Consider the following 20,672-nt stretch of genomic DNA (forward strand, 5'->3'; position numbering starts at 1 on the left):
TGTCTTTGTTTTAACAGGCTGACAACGGATGCACTCAAAACTGCTAGTGTGAAGTGGTGGACATGCCTGCGCATCTCGGCAGAGATGCCAGCTGAACTCCAGCTCTGGGTTCTGGGAACCTTGACTTCCATAGCGAGTTGTGGTGAACAATAATTGGATGGAGGAACCATCCAAATAAGCAATTTCATGAAGCAAGGAGTCTGCAGGAGATGCAAATTTGAATGTAAAATTCAAAATTCTACCTTTGTGAAACAAGCCATCACAGACGGACATCTATCAGAACACCACTTCCACTCCTATTCCCCACTCACCCTGTGCTGACCGGTGCTCAGCCGCAGAGAATTTTATAAGGACACAACCTAGAGGAATGAAGCATGTGGTCATCTAGGTCACCATCTGTGAGAAGAAACAAGTCATCTTTCCTGTCAAAAAGCAGTTTAGACAGCTGCCACTTTGGACTGTGTGTTGGCCGCATGGCTTGCAGCTCCCCTGAGGGCCTCCATCTTGAAACAGCAAAGGCCAGCCCCTCCCTTTGAGTTAGCCAATCACGAAAGACTGTGTGTCTGAGCTCCAATCAAGAGTAAGGGACAGGTCACGCGTGTCAAGGATTACAAAGGCGAGCAGACCACCTGCTCAGTGTGTGCGTGCTTCCAGACCATGTGTGTGCACCATTGTACGTAGAAGTAAAGATGTTTGCTTTGCTGCCTAGCTCCCGGGTATGTTTTGTGTCCTACTGGACCCCTGAATTAGAGGGCTTGCCTTATTTCTAACACCATACATGGTTTCTGTGTTGTTTTTTTAAAACACAGCAACAACTTTTACAAAATAGATATACATTGTATTGTCCTTTACATATTCGGCACTTGAGGGAATGATAAACTCAAATACCTTTGTTGAGATAGACTTTTGTGATATCATAATTCATTTGTCATTGACTGTAGGAAGCGGTTATAGGGTTAAGCCTCGGACTGACCTGTGGCAGGGTCACAAACAAGTTCATTTGGAGGGCAGACCCCTCCCAGCATAATTAAGCCTGATCCTGTAACCGATCCCTAGATCTTTCCTGGGTAGCTAGTGGGCTGTGGGAGGGGCAGCAAGTGCTGCCAAAACAAGTGAAACTTACAAGAACATTGTTAATTGCCTTGTTTGTCCCTGATTATAAATAAAGCCTCAGCTTTGCAGTCTGGATCTGTTCTGTGGCCTCAGCCAGGCACAGAAAGATCCACCCAGCCCCAGCTTTCAAATCTATCTCTCCTCTCTTTATTTCTAATATTTCTCAATCCCTGGCTGCCTCCCCTTAGAACCGGTTCGTTCATCTCTCTTTCTGCGCGGGACGCGGAAAAGGGAGATCCCCGCCATGTTTGGCCCCCGCCGCATCAGGCCCCCGCAATTGACTTTTCTGTATATAATACTGAGAAGGAAAATAGGGGGGAAATTTGGGGGCTTACAGCTTAGTTCAGTATCTAGTTAAACAGTAATTTTACAAGCCCCATTCTAACTGGCTTGGGCGGAGCTACAAAGCCCACCCCAAGGGGCCCACCACAAGAAGATATATATACCAAAACCTCCCCATATGGTCAGTTCAGGCTTTGGATCAAAGTCCCCTGGACTAGCAGTGTTGTATTGTAACCCGAATCTCACAAAGGACGCCTCAAGAAGTTGAATTATGGAGTCATTTATTAAAGGCCTGCGGCATACGAGGGGCAAAAGTGCTCCAGATCTCGCAGCGCCGAAAAGCTTGCCACATCTGGCTTATATTGGCAGAATATCACAAAGGCATCGATAACATCTTTGGGTTTGGCATGAGGAACCTGGTTTGCACAAAGCAGTTACAGAAGCGAAATTGAGCAAGTTAGTTACCTATAGTTTTGGGTCTATGGATCACTGAATCAACAGAAACACATTATCTGGGGCCACTGAGGCAATTTAGGATAATTGTGCTGTCCAGATTCCGGGACCACTGAGTCAACCGGAATGCATTGTCTGTAGCTACTGAGGCAATTTAAGGTAATTGTGCTGTTCTGATTCCGGGACCACTGAGTCAAACGAAGCTACTGAGACAATTTAGGGTGATTGAGCTGTCCTGGTTCCCAGAAGAACGTGCTTCGATAACCAGTGAGATCACAATCAATGGGATATTCAAACCACCATCGATGGAGTATTCAGTCGATTGGGAGAGCATACATAAGTTCAGAAAATCAAAATAACTTTTCTATTGCTTTAGCAAGCAAATAATTACAGAAGCCAAACAGCAGGGTTAAAGTTGAGGTTAAAAACTGCAGTTTCTACCTGAGATGATTGCTACCATACTTTTCAGCAGCACTGTGAAATAAAGCTTTTACTTTCCAGATTCCTCTGGGTGCCGGCTATCGTTCTCTTGGGCCATTTGCCACAACATTCTTGGTTCCCTGACCCAGGAAGCATCAGCTGGGCTGGCTTTTGGGGCCACCGCTGATGAGACCGGACTCCGGGACACTCGTTCCGGGCTCTGAGACCCTGGGAAGGCGCCACCGGCATGTTCGCTGGTTCCTGGACTCTCGAGATTGCTGTGACTCTGTGCTTCAGCAGACTCACTGAGGCAGGAAACAGCTTTCTGGATCCGTGGTTACATTCCCCCCCCCCCCCACCCCCACCCAAAGTCCGAGTTCAGGCCTGTCTTTCAGGACAGAGGGAGAGAAGAGGTTGGCTGATCACCCCTAAGCAGTTTATCTGCCTCTGTTTGCTCAGACTGACTGTGGAGCTCTTAGGTAGCTTATCTGCCTCTGTTGTGGGACTTCCTGAGGAGTGTGGACGAAAGGGGCCACATGCTAACATGACAAGCTCAGGGGAGGCCTCCATGGCAGTCTTACAAACTCAGAGACCTAAAATAACCACAAAAGATGATCTGAAAATTAAATATTTAACCACAAACAGGTTATAGTGGGTAGTCATGTCCTAGTCCAGTATTTTCCCTGACAAAGATCAACTAAGATCTTTACTGAGCCCATTTGTCTTTTTGCCTCTAAGATAACATATCTGTGAAATGTCTGGGTAACTTGTAACTTTCCTCCACCCTCCCCACCCCCCCACCCCCGCTTTCCAAATCCCACCCCCACCACCACACACACACACACACACACACACACACACACACACCCCGCCCCCAGACTCCTCAGGGCACAACAAATGGCACCAGGACATTCCCTCATTGTTCTGTTAATTATGTAAAACTATCCTGTATCCATCTATGTAAAAGAAGCATATGTCCATCATTTCACTTTTTATCCTATCCCAGAGGTTTCCCCGCTTTGCTTTATCCTACCTCCTTAATCTATCACCAATGGATGTCATGTAACCCACTTAAATATTTTCCTTTTGATGGTAAATTTACAAATACAGATGTAACCCGCCATTCTCCGGAGCATTACCTCAATTCGTTGAGGTTCTGCTTCCCGGCATATGTTGACAGTTTGGCTCAAATAAACTCGCAAAAATTCTTTACAGGTTTCAATGGTCTTTTTACCATTGAATGGAAGTCAAACTCAGACTGACTGGTGCGTGAATGAGAGCGTGAATGGTGATTCTCATATGGCTAAGCGAGGTGTCCTCACCTGGGAGACTGAGGCAACCCGGCCCCTCCCTGCGGCGGTGATCCAGTTCCAGGATTTATACAGATTCTCCAAAGCTAAGAGACATCATTGTCTCCTCCCAGAGCGTGGCCAGAGTGTTTCTGTTGAAACTGTATGTCTTTTTGTTGTTTGTTTAATTTGTTTGAAGATGGGGCAAGTCCCACTTTGGGAAACGCAGTTAAGCTAGTGAGATTTCTGTCTGTATATCTGTAATGTAATCTTTTAGGGACTTTAGTTTACTCTTCCCTGGTTTATAAATATAGGCCTATACATAATTTTCCAAAGTCTTTGATAACTTAAAGGCTTTGGAGCATTGCTGGGTTAAATGATACTGAAACATTAATTGATCTGAGTTTACCTTCTCTGGAGAATCTAGAGGATGAAGTTGAATCTGTTAATGAAAAGTCTTGCATTTTATTTGAAATCTCTCTTAAAATATAAGTGTATTGCTAATCTAAGGAATGTTAATTACTTACATGTCACCTAAAAATTAAGGTTAAGGAAAATATGGCTTTGGTGCAATAAAGAAAGCATAGGCATAGAAATGCATTTTGAAGGAGAAAGAAGGTAGTTTCTCAAGTTGGTAATTTCTGAAAGTTATAAGAATGTTTGGGTCTAATACACTTTGATGTATCATCTTCTGGTAAAATCAAGTTTATCAATCCTTCAAGGGTTTAAATTTTAAGAAACTTTCTCTTGACCTAGAACCGGCTTTAGATCATCCCAATAGGCTCTGAAATGCCTCAAATGTTTGTTTTCTCTCTCATGAAGGAAAATTTTATACTGAAGGTACATAGGAGCCTTTGTCAAATGCAGTTATAACTAATAGTGATTAGTTATAATATTATAGAATATTGGGTTTTACAGAAAAAATTTGTGCCCTGACTGGTTTGGCTCAGTGGATAGAGCGTCGGCCTGTGGACTGAAGGGTCCCAGGTTCGATTCCAGTCAGGGGCATGTGCCTTGGTTGCGGGCACATCCCCAGTGGCGGGTGTGCAGGAGGCAGCTGATTGATGTTTCTCTCTCATCAATGTTTCTAACTCTCTATCCCTCTCCCTTCCTCTCTGTAAAAAATCAAGAAAATATATTAAAAAAAAAAAATTTGCCGGGGATTATAGTGTGAAACTAATTCCCTTGAAGTTAAGAAAAATCCTGTGAATTAGAATGGCCAGCTTATGGTGTGGGTTGGCCCTGAGAGGGAACCCTAGATGTCCCAACTGTCAGGGCCCTCTTTGAGGTCATCACGGGTGACCCTGTTCATCCTGATCAGTTTTCTTGCATAGATCAATGGCTAGAAATAGCTCGGCACAGGGCTTCTTGGATCCGGCTCTGCGTGTGTAAGAAGGGACAGAGTAAGGTTTCAGTGGCAGAACAGAAGCAGGTCCCTCAGAGGGAAGCTCAGCCCCCTGTTCTACAGGACCCCCCCCCACCCCCCACAGGAAGTGCGGCCAGTTTTACCACCTCCATAGGTGCCTCAAGTGGCACCCAGTGCTCCTTTGCCTGGTCAGGGAAGCTTAGATGCACCACCTCCTTCCGTCTCACCCCAACTGGATTCTCCAGAGCCAGTTGGACAACGTTTGCACTCAGCTGATCAGGGACCCAGTACCCTCTTATCTTATTCAGGAGGACCAATCCACGAGGGGCACTTGATGCCTGTAGCTGCTACCCTAGCTTCTCCTGACTCATCAGCCTTCTGAGACATGCTCAGTGCTGGCTGTCCCTTCCTGTCGCCGGCAGCCCCCAGAGGAGGTAAAAACCTGGATGAGCACCCTAACAGGTTTGGCTCAGTGGAGAGAGCATCCGCCTGCGGACTCAAGGGTCCCAGGTTCGATTCCGGTCAAGGGCGTGTGCCTTGGTTGCAGGCACATCCCCAGTGGGGGGGGGGGGGGGGGTGCAGGAGGCAGCTGATTGATGTTTCTTTCTCATCAATGTTTATAATTCTCTCTCCCTCTCCCTTCCTCTCTGTAAAAAAATCAATAAAATATATATATTTTTTAAAAACCTGGATGGGAAGGTCCGCAGTGAGAGGTGGGCTCTCATGCCCTCCCCAGGAAAGAAGCTTCTGTGGCCATTCTGACCCAGAACAAGAAATCCAGCAGAGACAGGACAAGCTCCCACCAGATGAAACACATACCTGCGATTCTGAAAGGACCCTTCCTGGCTCCTGGGAAACTCCGTTGTGGATACCCAAGCTCTGCCACAAAACCTTTACAGCCCCATCATTAAAATGGGATTAAAGAAAAACAATTATGGCCCAAAAAGAAATGAAGAGACATCCAATCTCATGAGTAATTAGCAAAAGCCAAATAAAACCACACTGAGATGCCATTTTGTCCCTATTCAAATAGCAAAAATAAGGAAACAATGGCTCTTTCCTGCACTACTGGTGGGCATATAAATTGGCACAATTACTTTGGAAAATTTTACATTGAACATTCACATACCCAATAACCTGGCATTTCCACTCTTGGCTCAAAAACAAAGGCTCAGAGATGGCAAGTGAGTTTGAAAGCTCACACAGCCAGGAAGAGGCAAACCCAGTACTTGGTCCAAAGTCTGGCTGACTTGAGCACACCATTTTTATTTTATTTTTTTAAAGAACAATCTATTTTATTGAGGGCCTTCAGGGAAGAGTTGAATTGCTGGGAGGACAATGAGATCCCACATCCTCAGCAGGCCAGATCTCGCAAGCTTTACAACCTCTGCAAACAGCACACATTTTGACAGCCATGCTCATCTCCCTCCCAAGGTGCCGAGGACAGAGTATGTGGCAAGGGATTATTAAAGTTTTTACAGACTGATCACAGGAACCACTGCCCAGACACAAAAGCAGGAACCCGGCCCACCAGGCTCCTCCCTCTTGCATCAGCAGCCTTACTTTGCTGTGTTCAAAACACTTCCCCAAGTAGCCTTCACCACGAGAAGCAGACACACCCTGGCCCACAGCCCCACTTCAGACTCCAACACGCATCTGAGAGCAAAGACACGGCTGGTCGCAGGGACTACAAGAGGCACCGTGTGCCCTCGTCATGCCCACCCTTCCCCACTTGGCCCACTCACCTCCCTCCTGGCTACTGGTGCTGCTCCTTGTCTTCTCAGGTGAGTGGGATCTGGAACAGAACAGAATTTACCCCTGGCTGGTCCCGGAGAGGGGCATCAGCTGCTCTGGAATGCCTGGTGGGGCAAGAACCCACCAAGACGGAGTAGGTTGAGACCTTTCCTGACCCAGCAGAGCACAGACCTAGTGTCCAAAGAAGCAGAACTTCTTGGGCAGCACAGTGAAGTTAAGTTCCCAGGCTCTAGGCTCATGCCAGGTGGGTTCTGGTTCGGACACCTGTGTGCCACGTCAGCTCTTCCACCAAGCAGGCCCGCTAATGGGACATTTCTCTAGAAATGCTGGGAGTATTAAACATAAAAATGGCGAGGCGCAGCTCAGGGCCGTTGGTGTTACTGGCAGGGCCCTCTCCCTTTCTTGCAAAATGTAAACGCAAGTCCTTTGTTCATGAAGTATTAAGAATTTTACAGCTCCCAGCTGGTTTGGCTCAGTGGATAGAGGGTTGGCCTGCAGACCAAAGGGTCCCAGCTTTGATTTCAGTCAAGGGCATGTACCTTGGTTACAGGCTCATCCCCAGCCTGGGCCCTGGCTGAGGTGTGAGCAGGAGGCAACCGATCAATGTGTTTCTCTCACATGGATATTTCTCTCTGTCTTTCCCTCTCTCTTCCAGTCTTTCTAAAAAAAAAAAAATTGATAGAAAATATCCTCTGGTAAGGATTAACAACAACAAAAATATTCTATATATAGGAATATTTCAGAGAGGAAGGAAGAGGGAGAAAGAGATAAAAACATCAATGATGAGAGAGTCATTGATCAGCTGCCTCCTGCACACCCCACACTGGGGATCAAGCCCACAACCTGGGCATGTGCTCTGACCAGGAATCAAACCCAGGACCCTTCAGTCCACAGGCTCTATTCACTGAGCCAAACTGACTAAGGCAAAATATTCCATTCTTTAAAAAAAATAGTAATAATTTTAAGGCAGCAACAACAGAGCATAAACTCAAGCATAGGGCCTATGTGACTATTCACATGGAACAGCCATGAGCCAGCACTGGCCCAGCCCGAGACAAACCTAGGCTCAAATCTCATTCCCGATTGCTCTAATTAACTTCTCTCTGAGCCTCAGGTTTCCCTCTCTGTGAAATGGGGCTAATCATAAGACCCACCTCATGACTTTGTTAGGAGGTTTCAATGAGGTTATAACTATAAGTACAGTTGACCCTTGAACAATGCAGGGGTTTGGGGTTCTGACTCCCCAGGCAATTAAAATCCATGTATAACTTTTGATTCTCCAAAAACTCAACTAATAATAATCTACTGTTGACCAGAAGCCTTCCTTATAACCAGTCCACGAACGCATATTTTGTGTTATATGTACTACTAGAGGCCTGGTGCACAAAATTCGTGCACAGGGGGTCCCCTCAGCCCAGCCTGCACCCTCTCCAATCTGGGACCCCCTTGGGGGATGTCCGAATTCTGGTTTAGGCCAGATCCCTGGGCCTAAACTGATAGTCAGACATCCCTCTCACAATCCTGAACTGCTGGCTCCTAATTGCTCACCTGCCTGCCGGCCTGATCAGCCCTAACTTCCCGGCCCCCACCACCACGCCAGCCTGGTCACCTCTTACTGCCCCCCCTGCTGGCCTGGTCGCCCCTCATGGCCCCCACCCCCCTGCTGGCCTGGTTGCCCCATGCAGCCTGCTGTTCAGTCGTTTCATTGTCCCTCACTAACCCCCCTGCTGGCCTGGTTGTAGGCAGCCATCTGGTGAGGGCATGAGGGTTAATTTGCATATTACCTCTTTATTATATAGCATATTCTGTATACGTATAATAAAGTAAGCTAAATTTAAAAACTGTTGTTAAGAAAATCATAAAGATCCTGGCTGGTGTGGCTTAGGAGTTGAGCATTTACCTATGAACCAGGAGGTCAATCAAACCAGGTTCGAGTCCCACTCAGGGCACATGCCTGGGTTGTGGGCTCAATTCCCAGTGTGGGCCATGCAGGAGGCAACCGATCAATGATTTTCTCTCATCAATGATGTTTCTATTTGTCTCTCCCTCTTCCTTCCTCTCTGAAATCAATAACAATATTTTTAAAAATATTTTTTAAAGAAAGCCATAAAGAAAAGAAAACACACATATAGTGCTGTATGTATTTACTGAAAAAAAAATCTATGTTTAAGTGGACCCACATAGTTCAAACCCATGTTGTTCAAGGGTCAACTGTACCTGGCACAATGTAAAGATTGAATAACTATTGGCTATTATTATCAGACTCATATCTCCTCTAAGATCATTTAGCTGCAGGGTCTTGAGGATCCTGGGTATTGTTCAGCCTCTCAACCCAGAACACTGTGATCCACCAGACAAGATGCTTAGCTCTCAACAGGCTCATTCCATCTCTTGCCCAACTGGTCCCTTGCCCCCAGGCCCTATTGAGATCTAGATTCTGTTCATCACACCTTCGGTCCCCCCCCCCACCCCTGTGGTAACCCCAGGAGGGGCCCTGGTGGGACTTAGGTGTGGGGCCAGACCTAAATGCTCCCTTGTTCAATGGCTATGACTTGAGGCACCACTTCACTTCTCCAAGATGGTTTCCTTGAATAATGATAGCTAATATTGAGAGAAGCTAGCTTGAAATACGGGCAGACAGGGCAGGGGTCCAGTGGAAAACAAAGGAAAGTGGAACATAGGCTGGGGCAGACAAGGCAGTTTGAGCAGCCTAATCACAGAAACCAACCAAGCAGGAATAACAAAATGTTTTTGGACTCAGAGTGGGAGGCAGGTGAAACTAAGGAGGGTCTGCAACAATAAGGTGAACTGACACATAGGGACAGGGAAAGTTCAGGTCTGTTGCTGGGCAAGAACAATTGAGGGAATCAATCAGGTGACACTGGTAAATATAGAGCAGGTGTAGAGCAAATATATACCTCTAGACTATAAAGCTTCAAGGGGGCAGCCCATTATTGGCGCCCCCTCCCCGTGAGGGGAGTCTGAATCTGCTTGTAATAAATTTTCCACACTTTTGCTTCGTTAAATCTTCTGGTCCATGGAGCTCATTCTTAGGTGTTGGAGACGCGGCCCTGGGAAAAAAACCTCAGCTAACCCTGCAGGTTATCAATATGTTTAGCATTTGCATTGTACTGAGCCCTCCATCAACTACTGAAAGAAGGGATGTTGAAATCTCACACTTTGTGCATTTGTTTGTTTCTCCCTGCTATTCTATTACTGGGTTTTGCTTTATATACTTTGAAGTTCTGTTATTAGGTACATAAATGTTTGGGATTTATATGGCTTCTTGATTAATTTACTCCTTTATCATTATGAAATAATACTCTTTATTCCTGGAGATAGTGTTTGCTCTGAAGTCTACTTTATCTGATATTAAAATAACCACTCCTTGCCCTAACCGGTTTGGCTCAGTGGATAGAGCGTCCCAGGTTCGACTCCTGTCAAGGGCATGTACCTTGGTTGCGGGCACATCCCCAGCAGGGTGTGTGCAGGAGGCAGCTGAGTGATGTTTCTCTCTCATCGATGTTTCTAACTCTCTATCCTTCTCCCTTCCTCTCTGCAAAAAATCAATAAAATATATATTTAAAAAATAATAACCACTCCAGCTTTCTTTTGATTGGTGCTAGTATGCTGAATATTTTTCTATCATTTTCACCTATTTACACCTTTAATATTTCTAGTGCATTTCTTATAAGCAACAGATAGTTAGATCTTATTTTTTTATCTAATATGACAAGTTCTAACCTGTACTTATGATATTTAGACCATTTACATCGACCAATTTAAATCTATTATCCTACTCTCTGTTCTTTGTTCCCTTTTCCTTCTACCTATTATTGGTAATTAAATATTTTTATAATGCTATTTCATCTCCTTTATTGGCTGTTAGCTATAATTCTTTATTTTGTAGTTTAGTGGTTGCTTTAGAGTTTAATTATACACCTTTAATTTATCACCATCTACCTTTTATCATACCATTTCACAATACAGTCATGCATTATTTAGGACACGGACTGAGAAAGGCATCATTAGATGAATTTGTCATTGTGTCTACATTTAGGGTTCATGATGAGCAAAGCAACATGAGATTAAATCATACCCAAGAGAAAACGATGCAATCAAGAGCTTCGATAGACATGAGATGTGTGAGGCTGGGCCAGTTTAACATGGCATTCTGTTTCAGAGCGTACTAAATACTTCTATTTTAAAAGTAGAAAAAGTACACTCCAAAATGATTGAAGTATAGCATAGTAAATATGTAAACCAGTAACATAGTCATTTATTATAATCATCAAGTATTATGTAGTGTACATACTTATATCTATATATAAAAAAGCCTAAGTAACTGGTCAACTGTTTGGCCAGTTTACAGATCGACCGGTCGCTATGACATTAGTCCCATTGACTAATACCAGGAGGCAGACGCTCAATGCAGGAGTTGCTCCCTGGTGGTCAGTGCACTCCCACAATGGGAGTGCTGCTCAGCTGACCAACGGGAACCAGACGCTGGGCTCACGACTGGCAAGCACAGCTGTGGTTGCACACCCAGCGGCCAGCACAGCAGGGCCAGAATGAGTGGGAGCAGGCAGCGTCTGGCCCGGGCTCGGGCTTCTCCCCAGCAGCCTGCCATTTCACGCACTACTACATCCCTCGGAGGATGTTGGACTGCCGGTTTCGGCCGATACCGATAGGCCACGCTGAGGAACCCTACTGGTGCACGAATCTGTGCACCAGGCCCCTAGTGTATATTGTAGTTTTTTAAAAAAATATTTTATTGATTTTTTACAGAGAGGAAAGTAGAGGGATAGAGAGTCAGAAACATTGATGAGAGAGAAACATCGATCAGCTGCCTCCCATACACTCCCCACTGGGGACATGCCCGCAACCAGGGTACATGCCCTTGACCGGAATCGAACCGGGACCCCCCCAGTCCGCAGGCCGACACTCCATCCACCAAGCCAAACTGGCTAAGGCTATATTATAGTTTTATACAACTGGCAGCGCAGTAGGTTTGTTTACACCATCATCACCACCAACACATGAGGAATATGTTGCTCTATGACCTTACCATGGCTACAATGTCACTAGGAATTTTTCAGCTCCTCTACAACCTTATGGGTCCACTGTAGTACATGTGGCCCATTGTTGATGAAACCATCATTATGTGATGCATGACTGTAGTATAGGAACCTTACAATAGTATACTAACATTTCTTCCATCTCTGCCTTTATTCTATTATTGTCTTTACTTAAATAAGCACTATAAACCTCACATTAGAATGTTATTATTTTTATAAATTTGGGGCCTTGCTTTTCAGATTTGTTAAGTGGGACAGGAGCACTTCTCTCTGAGTCAAGTGCTCTTTCCTGTGTAGTCTACCCATTGCCCTGTGGGTCATGAGGTCTTCCAGTCTGGCTGGTGGGAATAGGCACAGTTCACAGTCCTGTGCTGAGGGATTGTCACTATTCTGTGCATACGTGTGAGGAAACTACCTGAGGCCAGGGAAAGGCCCACCAGAAAGGATTGGAGAGAACAGATCTGACTAGTTCAGATAATGGTGTTTGGAGTGGGTGTTGCTGAACTTCTTGAAACTAAGAACACCAAGGACAAAAGGCATCCCTAGGATTCTAGAATTAAATAGGGGGTGTCACTTGGTCACAACATTGACTAATACCATACGTCTAGCAGAAGACAGGCAGAAAAAAAAATTTAGACTTCTACAACCCTTCCCTACATCCTCTTTGAAGGGGACATTTGCTTCACTGCCCTACCTCACCTCATTTGCAACTGAGAAACACCGTGATATATTGCAAGCTTATGTCTTGGAGTGAGACTGAGTTATTCCCAGGGCCTGATGGGAACACAAACCAAGGGCACAAAGCTGATGACCTTGTGTAGAGCAGAACACTAAGTCATCTGATCTGCACTCAAATCCTGGCCATGACACCTACTGAATGCATGGGTCACCTCAGATTTCTTCAACTCTCTGACATTAGTTTTCTCATCTCAAAAATAGAGATAATAGCCCATCCAGTGTGGTTCAGTGATTGAGCATCAACCCTTGAACTAGGAGGTCATAGAGTTTGATTCCTGGGCAGGGCACGTGCCCGGGTTTCAGGCTCTATCCTCAGTGAGGGGCATGCAGGAGGGGCATCCGTGTTTCTATATATCTCTTTCTCCCTTCCTCTCTCTCTAAAACCAATAAAATATTTTTAAAAATATATCTTATTGATTTTTTTACAGAGAGGAAGGGAGAGGGATAGAGAGTTAGAAACATTGATGAAAGAGAAACATTGATCAGCTGCCTCCTGCACACCCCCTACTGGGGATGTGCCCACAACCAAGGTACATGCCCTTGACTAGAATCGAACCTGGGACCCTTCGGTCCGAAGGCCGATGCTCTATCCACTGAGCCAAACCAGTCAGGGCTAAAAATATTTTTTTAAGTTAAAAAAAATAGAGGTAGTAAAATAGCGCCCTTCTCATAGCGTGCTGGTACCTACCTGGGTATAGAAGAACCTTCATCGGTGGCCTCCACCCTCTTTCTCTGAGCTTAGTCTGAGGCCAACCTCAAAGTTCAACCGATCCCCCAGGTAGATTCACTTCACAACGCAGCAACAAGCATTGAAGGAGTCACAGGAGGCAGGGAGGGTACTTACAATGAGCACCACAGCAATTGTGCTCTGTGTGCTCCATGTGGGGGTTAAGAGCAGGGGCTCTAGAAACAGTCTTTAAGTGTTTGGATTGAGGCTCTGTCACATTTTTGGGGGTGGTGAATTAGTTTGCTAGGGATGTCATAACAAAGTACCACAGGCTGCTGGCTTAAACAACAGAATTTTTTAAAAATAATTCTACAGGCCGAAGCCGGTTTGGCTCAGTGGATAGAGTGTCAGCCTGCGGACTGAAAGTTCCCAGGTTCGATTCCGGTCAAGGGCATGTACATTGGTTGTGGGGCACATCCCCGGTAGGGGGTGTGCAGGAGGCAGCTGGTCGATGTTTCTCTCTCATCGATGTTTCTAGCTCTCTATCCCTCTCCCTTCCTCTCTGTAAAAAAATCAATAAAATATATTTAAGAAAAAAATAATAATTCTACAGGCTAGAAGTCTAAGATGAAGATGTCTGCAGGGTTGATTTACCCGGAGGCCTGTCTTCTTGGTGGTAGATGGCTGTCTTCTCCTCGTGTCTTCATGTGGTCTTCCGTGTGTGTGTGTGTGTGTGTGTGTGTGTGTGTGTGTGTGTCCTAATCTACTGTTCTTATAAGGATTAAGACCCACCCATGTGACCTCATTTTAACTTAATTATCTATTTACAGACTTTATGACCAAATGCAGTCATGTTCTGAGGTACATGGGTTAGGACTTCAACATATGAATTGTGGGGGTAGGAGCACCATTCAGCCCATAAGCGATGATCCTGGGAAAGTTACCTCACCTTTCTGGGTACTCAATGTCTTCTGTTCTAAAATGGGAATGGTGCTGCCCACCTCAAGGGAGTGCTGGGAGGAATAAATACAGTAATACATACAGTGCCTGGCCCTGGTGAGTAGTCAAGTGCCATTTATTATTTGTAAGTTCTCCATTCAATATCTCGGTTCTCTCCAGCCAGTTGCCTCATCTCCTCTTTCACTTCCATTTCCAGCAACCCCTAGAGTGTCTTGAGCAATTGTTCTTGGTCAGCTAATGACCAGTTTCTGTTAAGCTTGCCTCTTAGGTCTCCAAGTCTTTCCTGCGCAGCTCAAGGCCTTTCTTCGTCTATTGTAGGCGTCTCTGAGCGGAGCAAAGGGAATGAGTGGCAGGTGCTGCAACCTGAGGGTCCCATGCTGGTGGCAGAAGGTGAGACACTCCTACTGAGGTGTACAGTGATTGGCTCCTGCATTGATGCCATGATAAAATGGGTCAAGGTGAGCAATCGGGACAAGCAAGAAATTTATAATTTCAAACATGGCTTCTTCCCTGGGGTGACACCCATGATCCAGCAGACGCTGGAGCCACTTAGTTGCGACTATTCCATCTATATTCATAATGTCACCAAGGAGCAGGAAGGAGCCTACCACTGTGTGAGGTTTGATGGCTTGAGTGAGCACTCAGAAATGCAGCTGGATGAAGGCACCTCAGTGCTTGTGAAGGGTGAGTATCAGGCCCTGCAGGTTAAAGCATTCTGCTCTGATCTGTTTATCTACATCCGTCACTTTTATCCACAATCATGCTGTATACACAAAATCTCAGTGGCACATAACAATTAGTATATCTCACTCACACATTTATAGGCAGCTGGGGTGGTTCTAGTCCATATGTCTCATTCCAGACTGGCCAGAGTGCATTTTCTCATGGAGATGGCAGGAGAACAAGAAGTCAAGTCCTAACACTCCCACTACATTTCAAGCTTCTACTGACCTAGTGTCTGCTAACAGCCCATTGGTTAAAGCAAGTCACATGACTCAGCTCCAATTCAATAGACAAGAAAGTGTACCCTACCATCATGAGGCTATGGCAGGAGTGTGGATGTTCCAGAGGGGAGTTAAGAACTGGGGCTGATCCTTTAATTTCCTCACTCCCCAAGGAATCAGTCATTTTATCTATAAGTTCGCCAATGATGACCTGGATACCCAAATCCTGGGTGTGTCATTCAATAGAAGTGTGTTCTTAGATCAGTCACTTCAGCTCTAGGTACTTCACGTGCCTAACTTGAAAAATAGACAACATAATTCCTGCTTCAAGCGTCGTTCGGGTAAGGAACAGATGTTTGTGAAACCACTCTGTAAACTGCTGACATGGAGAGTATCTGTGAGTGTGGTGATGGGGGCGGGGAGGTCCTTTTTCACTTGATGCAAGCATTTTGGGAAGACTTCTCTGGCTCCTTCCAAGCTGTGGCTGGTGCCTTCTCTTGGCCCTGCAGTGCTCTGGGTTTCCAAACTCAGGGGGATTTCCTGGGCCATCTCCACAGCCAGACTGAGACCTTCTTCAGGGCAGGACATTTGTGTGTCTTTCTGAGCTTCCTTTTCCCCTGTTCTAGCATCAGCACAAAGTCGGTACTGAGGACTTCTTTATTGCCCTGGCTGGTGTGGCTCATCCTTTACACTGAAAGGTTGCTGGATGGATTCCTAGTCAGGGCATATGCCCAGGCTTGGAGTTCGATCCCTTTTCAGAGCATGTGCAGAAGGAAACCGATCCATGTTTCACTCTCACATCGTTGTTACTCTCTCTTTCCCTCTCCCTTCCTCTCTTCAACTACTGAGTAAAGAGGTAACATAGGAGGCAGTGGCCGAGTGAAGAAATCAGGGAAGCGGAAGGGAGGAAAGATAGAAGGATGGAAATGAGTGGACAATGGAAGAAGAGAGAGAATAAAACAAGGATCTCTCTTTGGCTTCAGGAGCTGGGAACCTAGAGCCAAACCTCTGGATCATTCAGCCCCAAGAGCTGGTGTTGGCAACCCCTGGAGACACTGTCTTCCTGAACTGCACAGTGCTTGGAGATGGTCCTTCCGGACCCATCAGGTGGTTCCGGGGGTCTGGTCTGAGCCGTGAAGCCATTTACAACTTCGAAGGCATCTCCCAACCCAATGTGACTGCGGTCCAGGCCTCCAGCAGCGATTTCAGCATCCTTTTGCAAGGTGTCTCTACTGAGTATGCAGGCACCTACTACTGTGTAAAGTTTCAGAGGAAGCTTAACCGGCAATACCTGTCTGGACAGGGCACCAGGCTGAGGGTGAAAGGTAAGGCAGGTGGTCTAGGAGGTGTTAGGGGAAAATGGGGAGGTTTTCCACAAGGAACTTTTCACCAGGTCCCAAACATGCCAGCTTTTCTCAGCCTCCATGCCTTTACGTAAACTGTTCCCTCTGCCTGGAATGTTTTCTCATTTTCTATGTCAAACTCCTATTCGTCCTTCAAAGCTCAGTATCAATAGCCTCTCCTCTGTGAAACCTTCTCCTTTTACCAGGCAGAGTTCATTTTTCCTCATTTTGGACCCCATAGAATTTTCTATAGTTAATGGTTCAACAAACATCTACTGCGCGCCTGTTGACTGCTCTGCAGTGTACTCGGTGCTGTGGATACTGCAAGAAATCAGACATTGCTTCAACCCCAGAGATGCTCAAACGGGTCTAACTAGTCCTTATAGGTACTAGGTTTGACTCATAGCCCCCATCCCAGGTAGAAACTGGCAGGCTCATTTTGGTGACCCCAGCTCCAAGCACAGGGCTTAGAAAGTTGTGGGACAGAAAGGAAAATGGAATTTGAGACCACCTCTCTCCCTTGCAGCAGAGCCCACTTCTTCTCAAGAGGCAGAAGTCATCAATCAACATGTAGCCAGGAGATTTCTGCCAGGTGAGTGAGTGTTCCTACCTCCAGTGGAATTAACCAGTACCCCACAGGTGAAGGTGGGGCACAGATGGCTTAGCCATGGGAAGGGAGTCGTCCCGTCTAGGGCCCATCTGTCACCAAGAGAGTTCCTAGGACTCCATCTCAACTGCAGAACCGGGAAGCCAGAGAACCTTGCTAAAGCTCCACCAGAGACACAGTGCTAATTGGTCAGTGGGCGGTCTTGCTTGAGAGGTAGTGGTCTCCCCGTGATTCCTTGTAAGATTACACTGCAAAACTGTGCATAACTGTGCATAAGCACATGGCTCTGGATTGAGCCCCTTTCTCTCTGTGAGACTGTGGGCAGGTTGCCTCACTCCTTGAATCTCTGATGTCCTGCTCTGTGAACTGGGATGTTGGGTGGGGATCTGAGAGCCTACCTCACAGGGTTGTGTGTGGACCCAATGAGTCACATGTGCTGAATGCCCAGAACTGTGTCTTTCATATCACCTGTTAGTACTCAGGGACGCTCGATGACTGGGGGAACTGGGAATAGAGGTTGCCAGGGTGCCCTCCCTGATGCTCAGCCCTGTTCCGGCCATCCTTGGGAGCCCACCACTTCTTTGACACATGTGGTCCTGAGCAAATCACTTCCCTACTCTGCGTTTATCTCCTCATCTATACAAATTGCATTGCTATCCTACCTTGCAAGATTAGTTTGAGGATTCTATTAGGCAATTAGGAAGTGCTTAGCTCAGGACCGGGGGCAGAGGAGTCAATCAGCCAATAAATGAAAGCAGTTTTCTATTGTAGCAGGGCCTTGGATGACGTAGTTTCCATCATTTTGTTATAATGTGAACAAGATGCCATAGGAACTTCACTCTTGTTTATATCAAATAGCCTGTGGTACAGTTGGTTTCATTACAAATATTATATGTTTTGCTTAAAGTCACAGAACCTATGGATGATGTTAAGTGAGGACTTACTGTATTGTCAGAAGTCAGGGATGCTATCAGGATGATTAAAGGTACAGGTAGTATATTGAGCAAAGCCTTCTCGGGCCTGGGACAAAGGGAAGGGAGGTCTTGGATCTCCCCTTCTAGTAATAGAAAGAACGTGGCCCCCAAAGTTAGAGAACAGCTGAGCCCAAATCTCGCCCACAGGGAGCACTGATGTATGGGCTGTTGAGGACTCACCTAGGGTCCTTCTTGAACTCTTCTTTGCGTCCCCCAGGCCTCCTGTCGGTGCTCACAGCTGTGGTCCTGGGACTGAAGGCAGTGACCTTGGCTGCACTCCTGCTGGCCCTGGCTGCCTGCTGGAGACACACTGGGCAAGAAAATGTCAAAACCCCAGACCCAGCAAAGCTATGTTTATCTTAGCCTGGGGCATGGGGCATGGGGCATGGTGCATGGATGAGGGGTCAGCTCCAGATAGTGCTCTGAGTCGGAGAGGGGCCAGGACTCCCCAACCATTTCTCTGCCTCCAATCCCAGCCTCCAGATGTTCCCCAGGACTCATGAGAAACTCCAGTATCCCTACACCTGGTTTCAGTTCACCTGGTGAAATACCCCACATGGCACTGGGCTCCCCTCGGGTGTGCTTTCCTCTCTCTTCATTGTGGGCCGCATGTGGCCCACGGGCCGCGAGTTTGACATGCTTGTTATAACCAGTAGTTTCCAACTCGATACTTCAATGACAGACACAGCCTCTTCCTTGCTCTGAGCGACACCTAGTTCAATCCCCAAGGAAACAGCACCTGCAGTAGGACAGCATACTGGAGGGCAGTCATTCTCAAGAAGAGGAGATTTTGCCCTGGCCAGTTTGGTTCAGTGGATAGAGCGTCGGCCTACAGACTGAAGGGTCCCAGGTTCTATTCTGATCAAGGGCACATGCCCAGGTTGCTGGCTCCATCCTGAGTGGGGGGCATGCAGGAGGCCCACATTCCAAAATTGACTCCTAGGTCGAAGGTTGACTCCCAGGTCCCAGGGCATACAACTTCCAGCCAAGTTTGAATGCCCTTTCTTTAACCAGAACAAGGCAGTCATGGTTAATAGAGCATAATTAATATTTCCCATAACCATAGCTAGTCCTCAATATTCTATTTTTGCCCCTAACAAAGGTTTCACTCATTTACTTCTTCATTAATTCAGCAAAGAGTCATTAGGGCAATTTAATATCAGCGATTGCAGGTCAGGGGAGATAAAATGACAGCTAATGTTTGCTGAGGGCTTAATAAGTACCAAACACTGCTCTTAGCACTTCCCACTGAATCCTTGAGCATCCCTCTGAGGGAGGTACTGTTGGGAGCTCCACTTTACACATCAGGAAACTGAAGCTTAGAGAGAGATCTGCCCAAGATCATATAAGCAGTAATAACTGGATTTCAACCCCAGGCTATGTGAATCCAGGGCAGGTGTTGTTAACCCATATTATGCTGGAGACAGCCACAGCCCCTGCTGCCACCGGGATTGTGGCCCTTGGGGAAGGCAGACACTTAATGGGAATGCACATGTAACTGAAAACACAGGTTTGGCTGCCTGCTCCCTACAAAAGTCAAAATCATGAGACAAGTGTTAGTGCAAAAGGGAAGAGGTGTATTCAGGTGCCCTGTGACCTGGGAGAATGGTGTTCTCCTGTCTCAGAGCCCATTTCCCCTTTCTGTTCAAGCCCATGGAGGTTTTGTGGTTCTTTTTTCTCTATCCATTCATCTTTTTGGCTTTGCGCCTCTTAGTGTAAGAATCTCCCCCTGCGCCATCTTGGCCAATGGAGAGACTCCCTGGCCTCCAACTGCCTGTCTACGTGGTAACAGAAAGGCCTCCTTGACGCCTAAAGGATACCTAAACTGAGACCAGAAGGAGAAGCGGGATCTGGTGTTATAACAATGTTATGGTCATAAGGAAACCCCTCTAATGTGTGAAATGATTATTGTGTGAAATGTTTGCTGTGTGGAGACCCCAATACTCTGTAACTTCCAAACTGGTGAACACCCCACTATCTTGATGTGAACGCCCTAAGCCCTTAAAGTGTAAACGCCCTGCTCCTAGCATAAGGCACACCGTCTGGCCCACACCAATAAGACACAAGTTGTTTACTACCGGCTATATAAGCACCGGACCTTCTTCAGTCGACGTCTCCTGTCTGATAAGAGGAGGACTCCACGTCGCTCCGTAAGATGAGCCTCTGACTGACTGCTCTGCTGTGCCAGCCTGAACCAACTGCGGCTGCCTGTCTGTCTCCGTCTTCGTCATCCATCTTTCAGTGTGCATCGCCAGGTGGCCTTTGCCGGAGCCTAGGATCCACTAGGAATAGGTAAATAAACCTTGCGTGATTGCATCCTAATTCTGTCTTGTGTATTCATGTGTTCCGGTTCGGCTCAGCGGTCTAGACATTGAAGTACCAGGGAATAGACCATTATTGCTGACTCCTGGTCACCTGCATTTGTCCCACTAAGTCTAGACAGATAATTAACTGGGGCCTAACTGGGACATCTGGCAAAGGTAAGAGAAAGAGAAGCGCATCCAGGCCGGTGGCAAGAGGCAAGAGGGCCAAGAAGCTCAGGACCTAAAAGACAGGGTTGTGTCTGAGAAGGTGGCCTTGGGCCAGAGGCCTGAAGAAAGTGAGGGAGCAGCGTGCCCAGCAATGAGGGAAAGGTGTGCCTGGCCAAAGCAGCAAATGCAAAGACTCATGCATGTGCATGTCT

General features: G+C 46.5%; 1 protein-coding gene across 1 annotated transcript; it reads left to right on the plus strand.

The window, feature by feature from the left end:
- The first annotated feature begins 6,543 nt into the window (after positions 1-6,543).
- Positions 6,544-20,301, plus strand: SIRPB2 (signal regulatory protein beta 2). The gene is made up of 5 exons (XM_008141253.3): positions 6,544-6,707; positions 14,440-14,805; positions 16,049-16,390; positions 16,935-17,000; positions 18,207-20,301. The coding sequence occupies exons 1-5, from the start codon at positions 6,638-6,640 to the stop codon at positions 18,350-18,352; spliced, it is 990 nt and encodes a 329-aa protein (XP_008139475.2). The 5' UTR covers positions 6,544-6,637; the 3' UTR covers positions 18,353-20,301.
- The last annotated feature ends 371 nt before the right edge of the window (positions 20,302-20,672 follow it).

This window comes from Eptesicus fuscus, chromosome 12 (genome assembly GCF_027574615.1).
Source record: "Eptesicus fuscus isolate TK198812 chromosome 12, DD_ASM_mEF_20220401, whole genome shotgun sequence".
NCBI classification, from domain to species: Eukaryota; Metazoa; Chordata; class Mammalia; order Chiroptera; family Vespertilionidae; genus Eptesicus; species Eptesicus fuscus.

Bases quoted from the DNA above. Each gene is read 5' to 3' on its own strand.
- SIRPB2 (XM_008141253.3), top strand. From the start codon at position 6,638: ATGCCCACCCTTCCCCACTTGGCCCACTCACCTCCCTCCTGGCTACTG. The intron at 6,708-14,439 runs GTGAGTGGGATC...CGTCTATTGTAG, and splicing joins GCTGCTCCTTGTCTTCTCAG to GCGTCTCTGAGCGGAGCAAA. The intron at 16,391-16,934 runs GTAAGGCAGGTG...TCTCCCTTGCAG, and splicing joins CACCAGGCTGAGGGTGAAAG to CAGAGCCCACTTCTTCTCAA.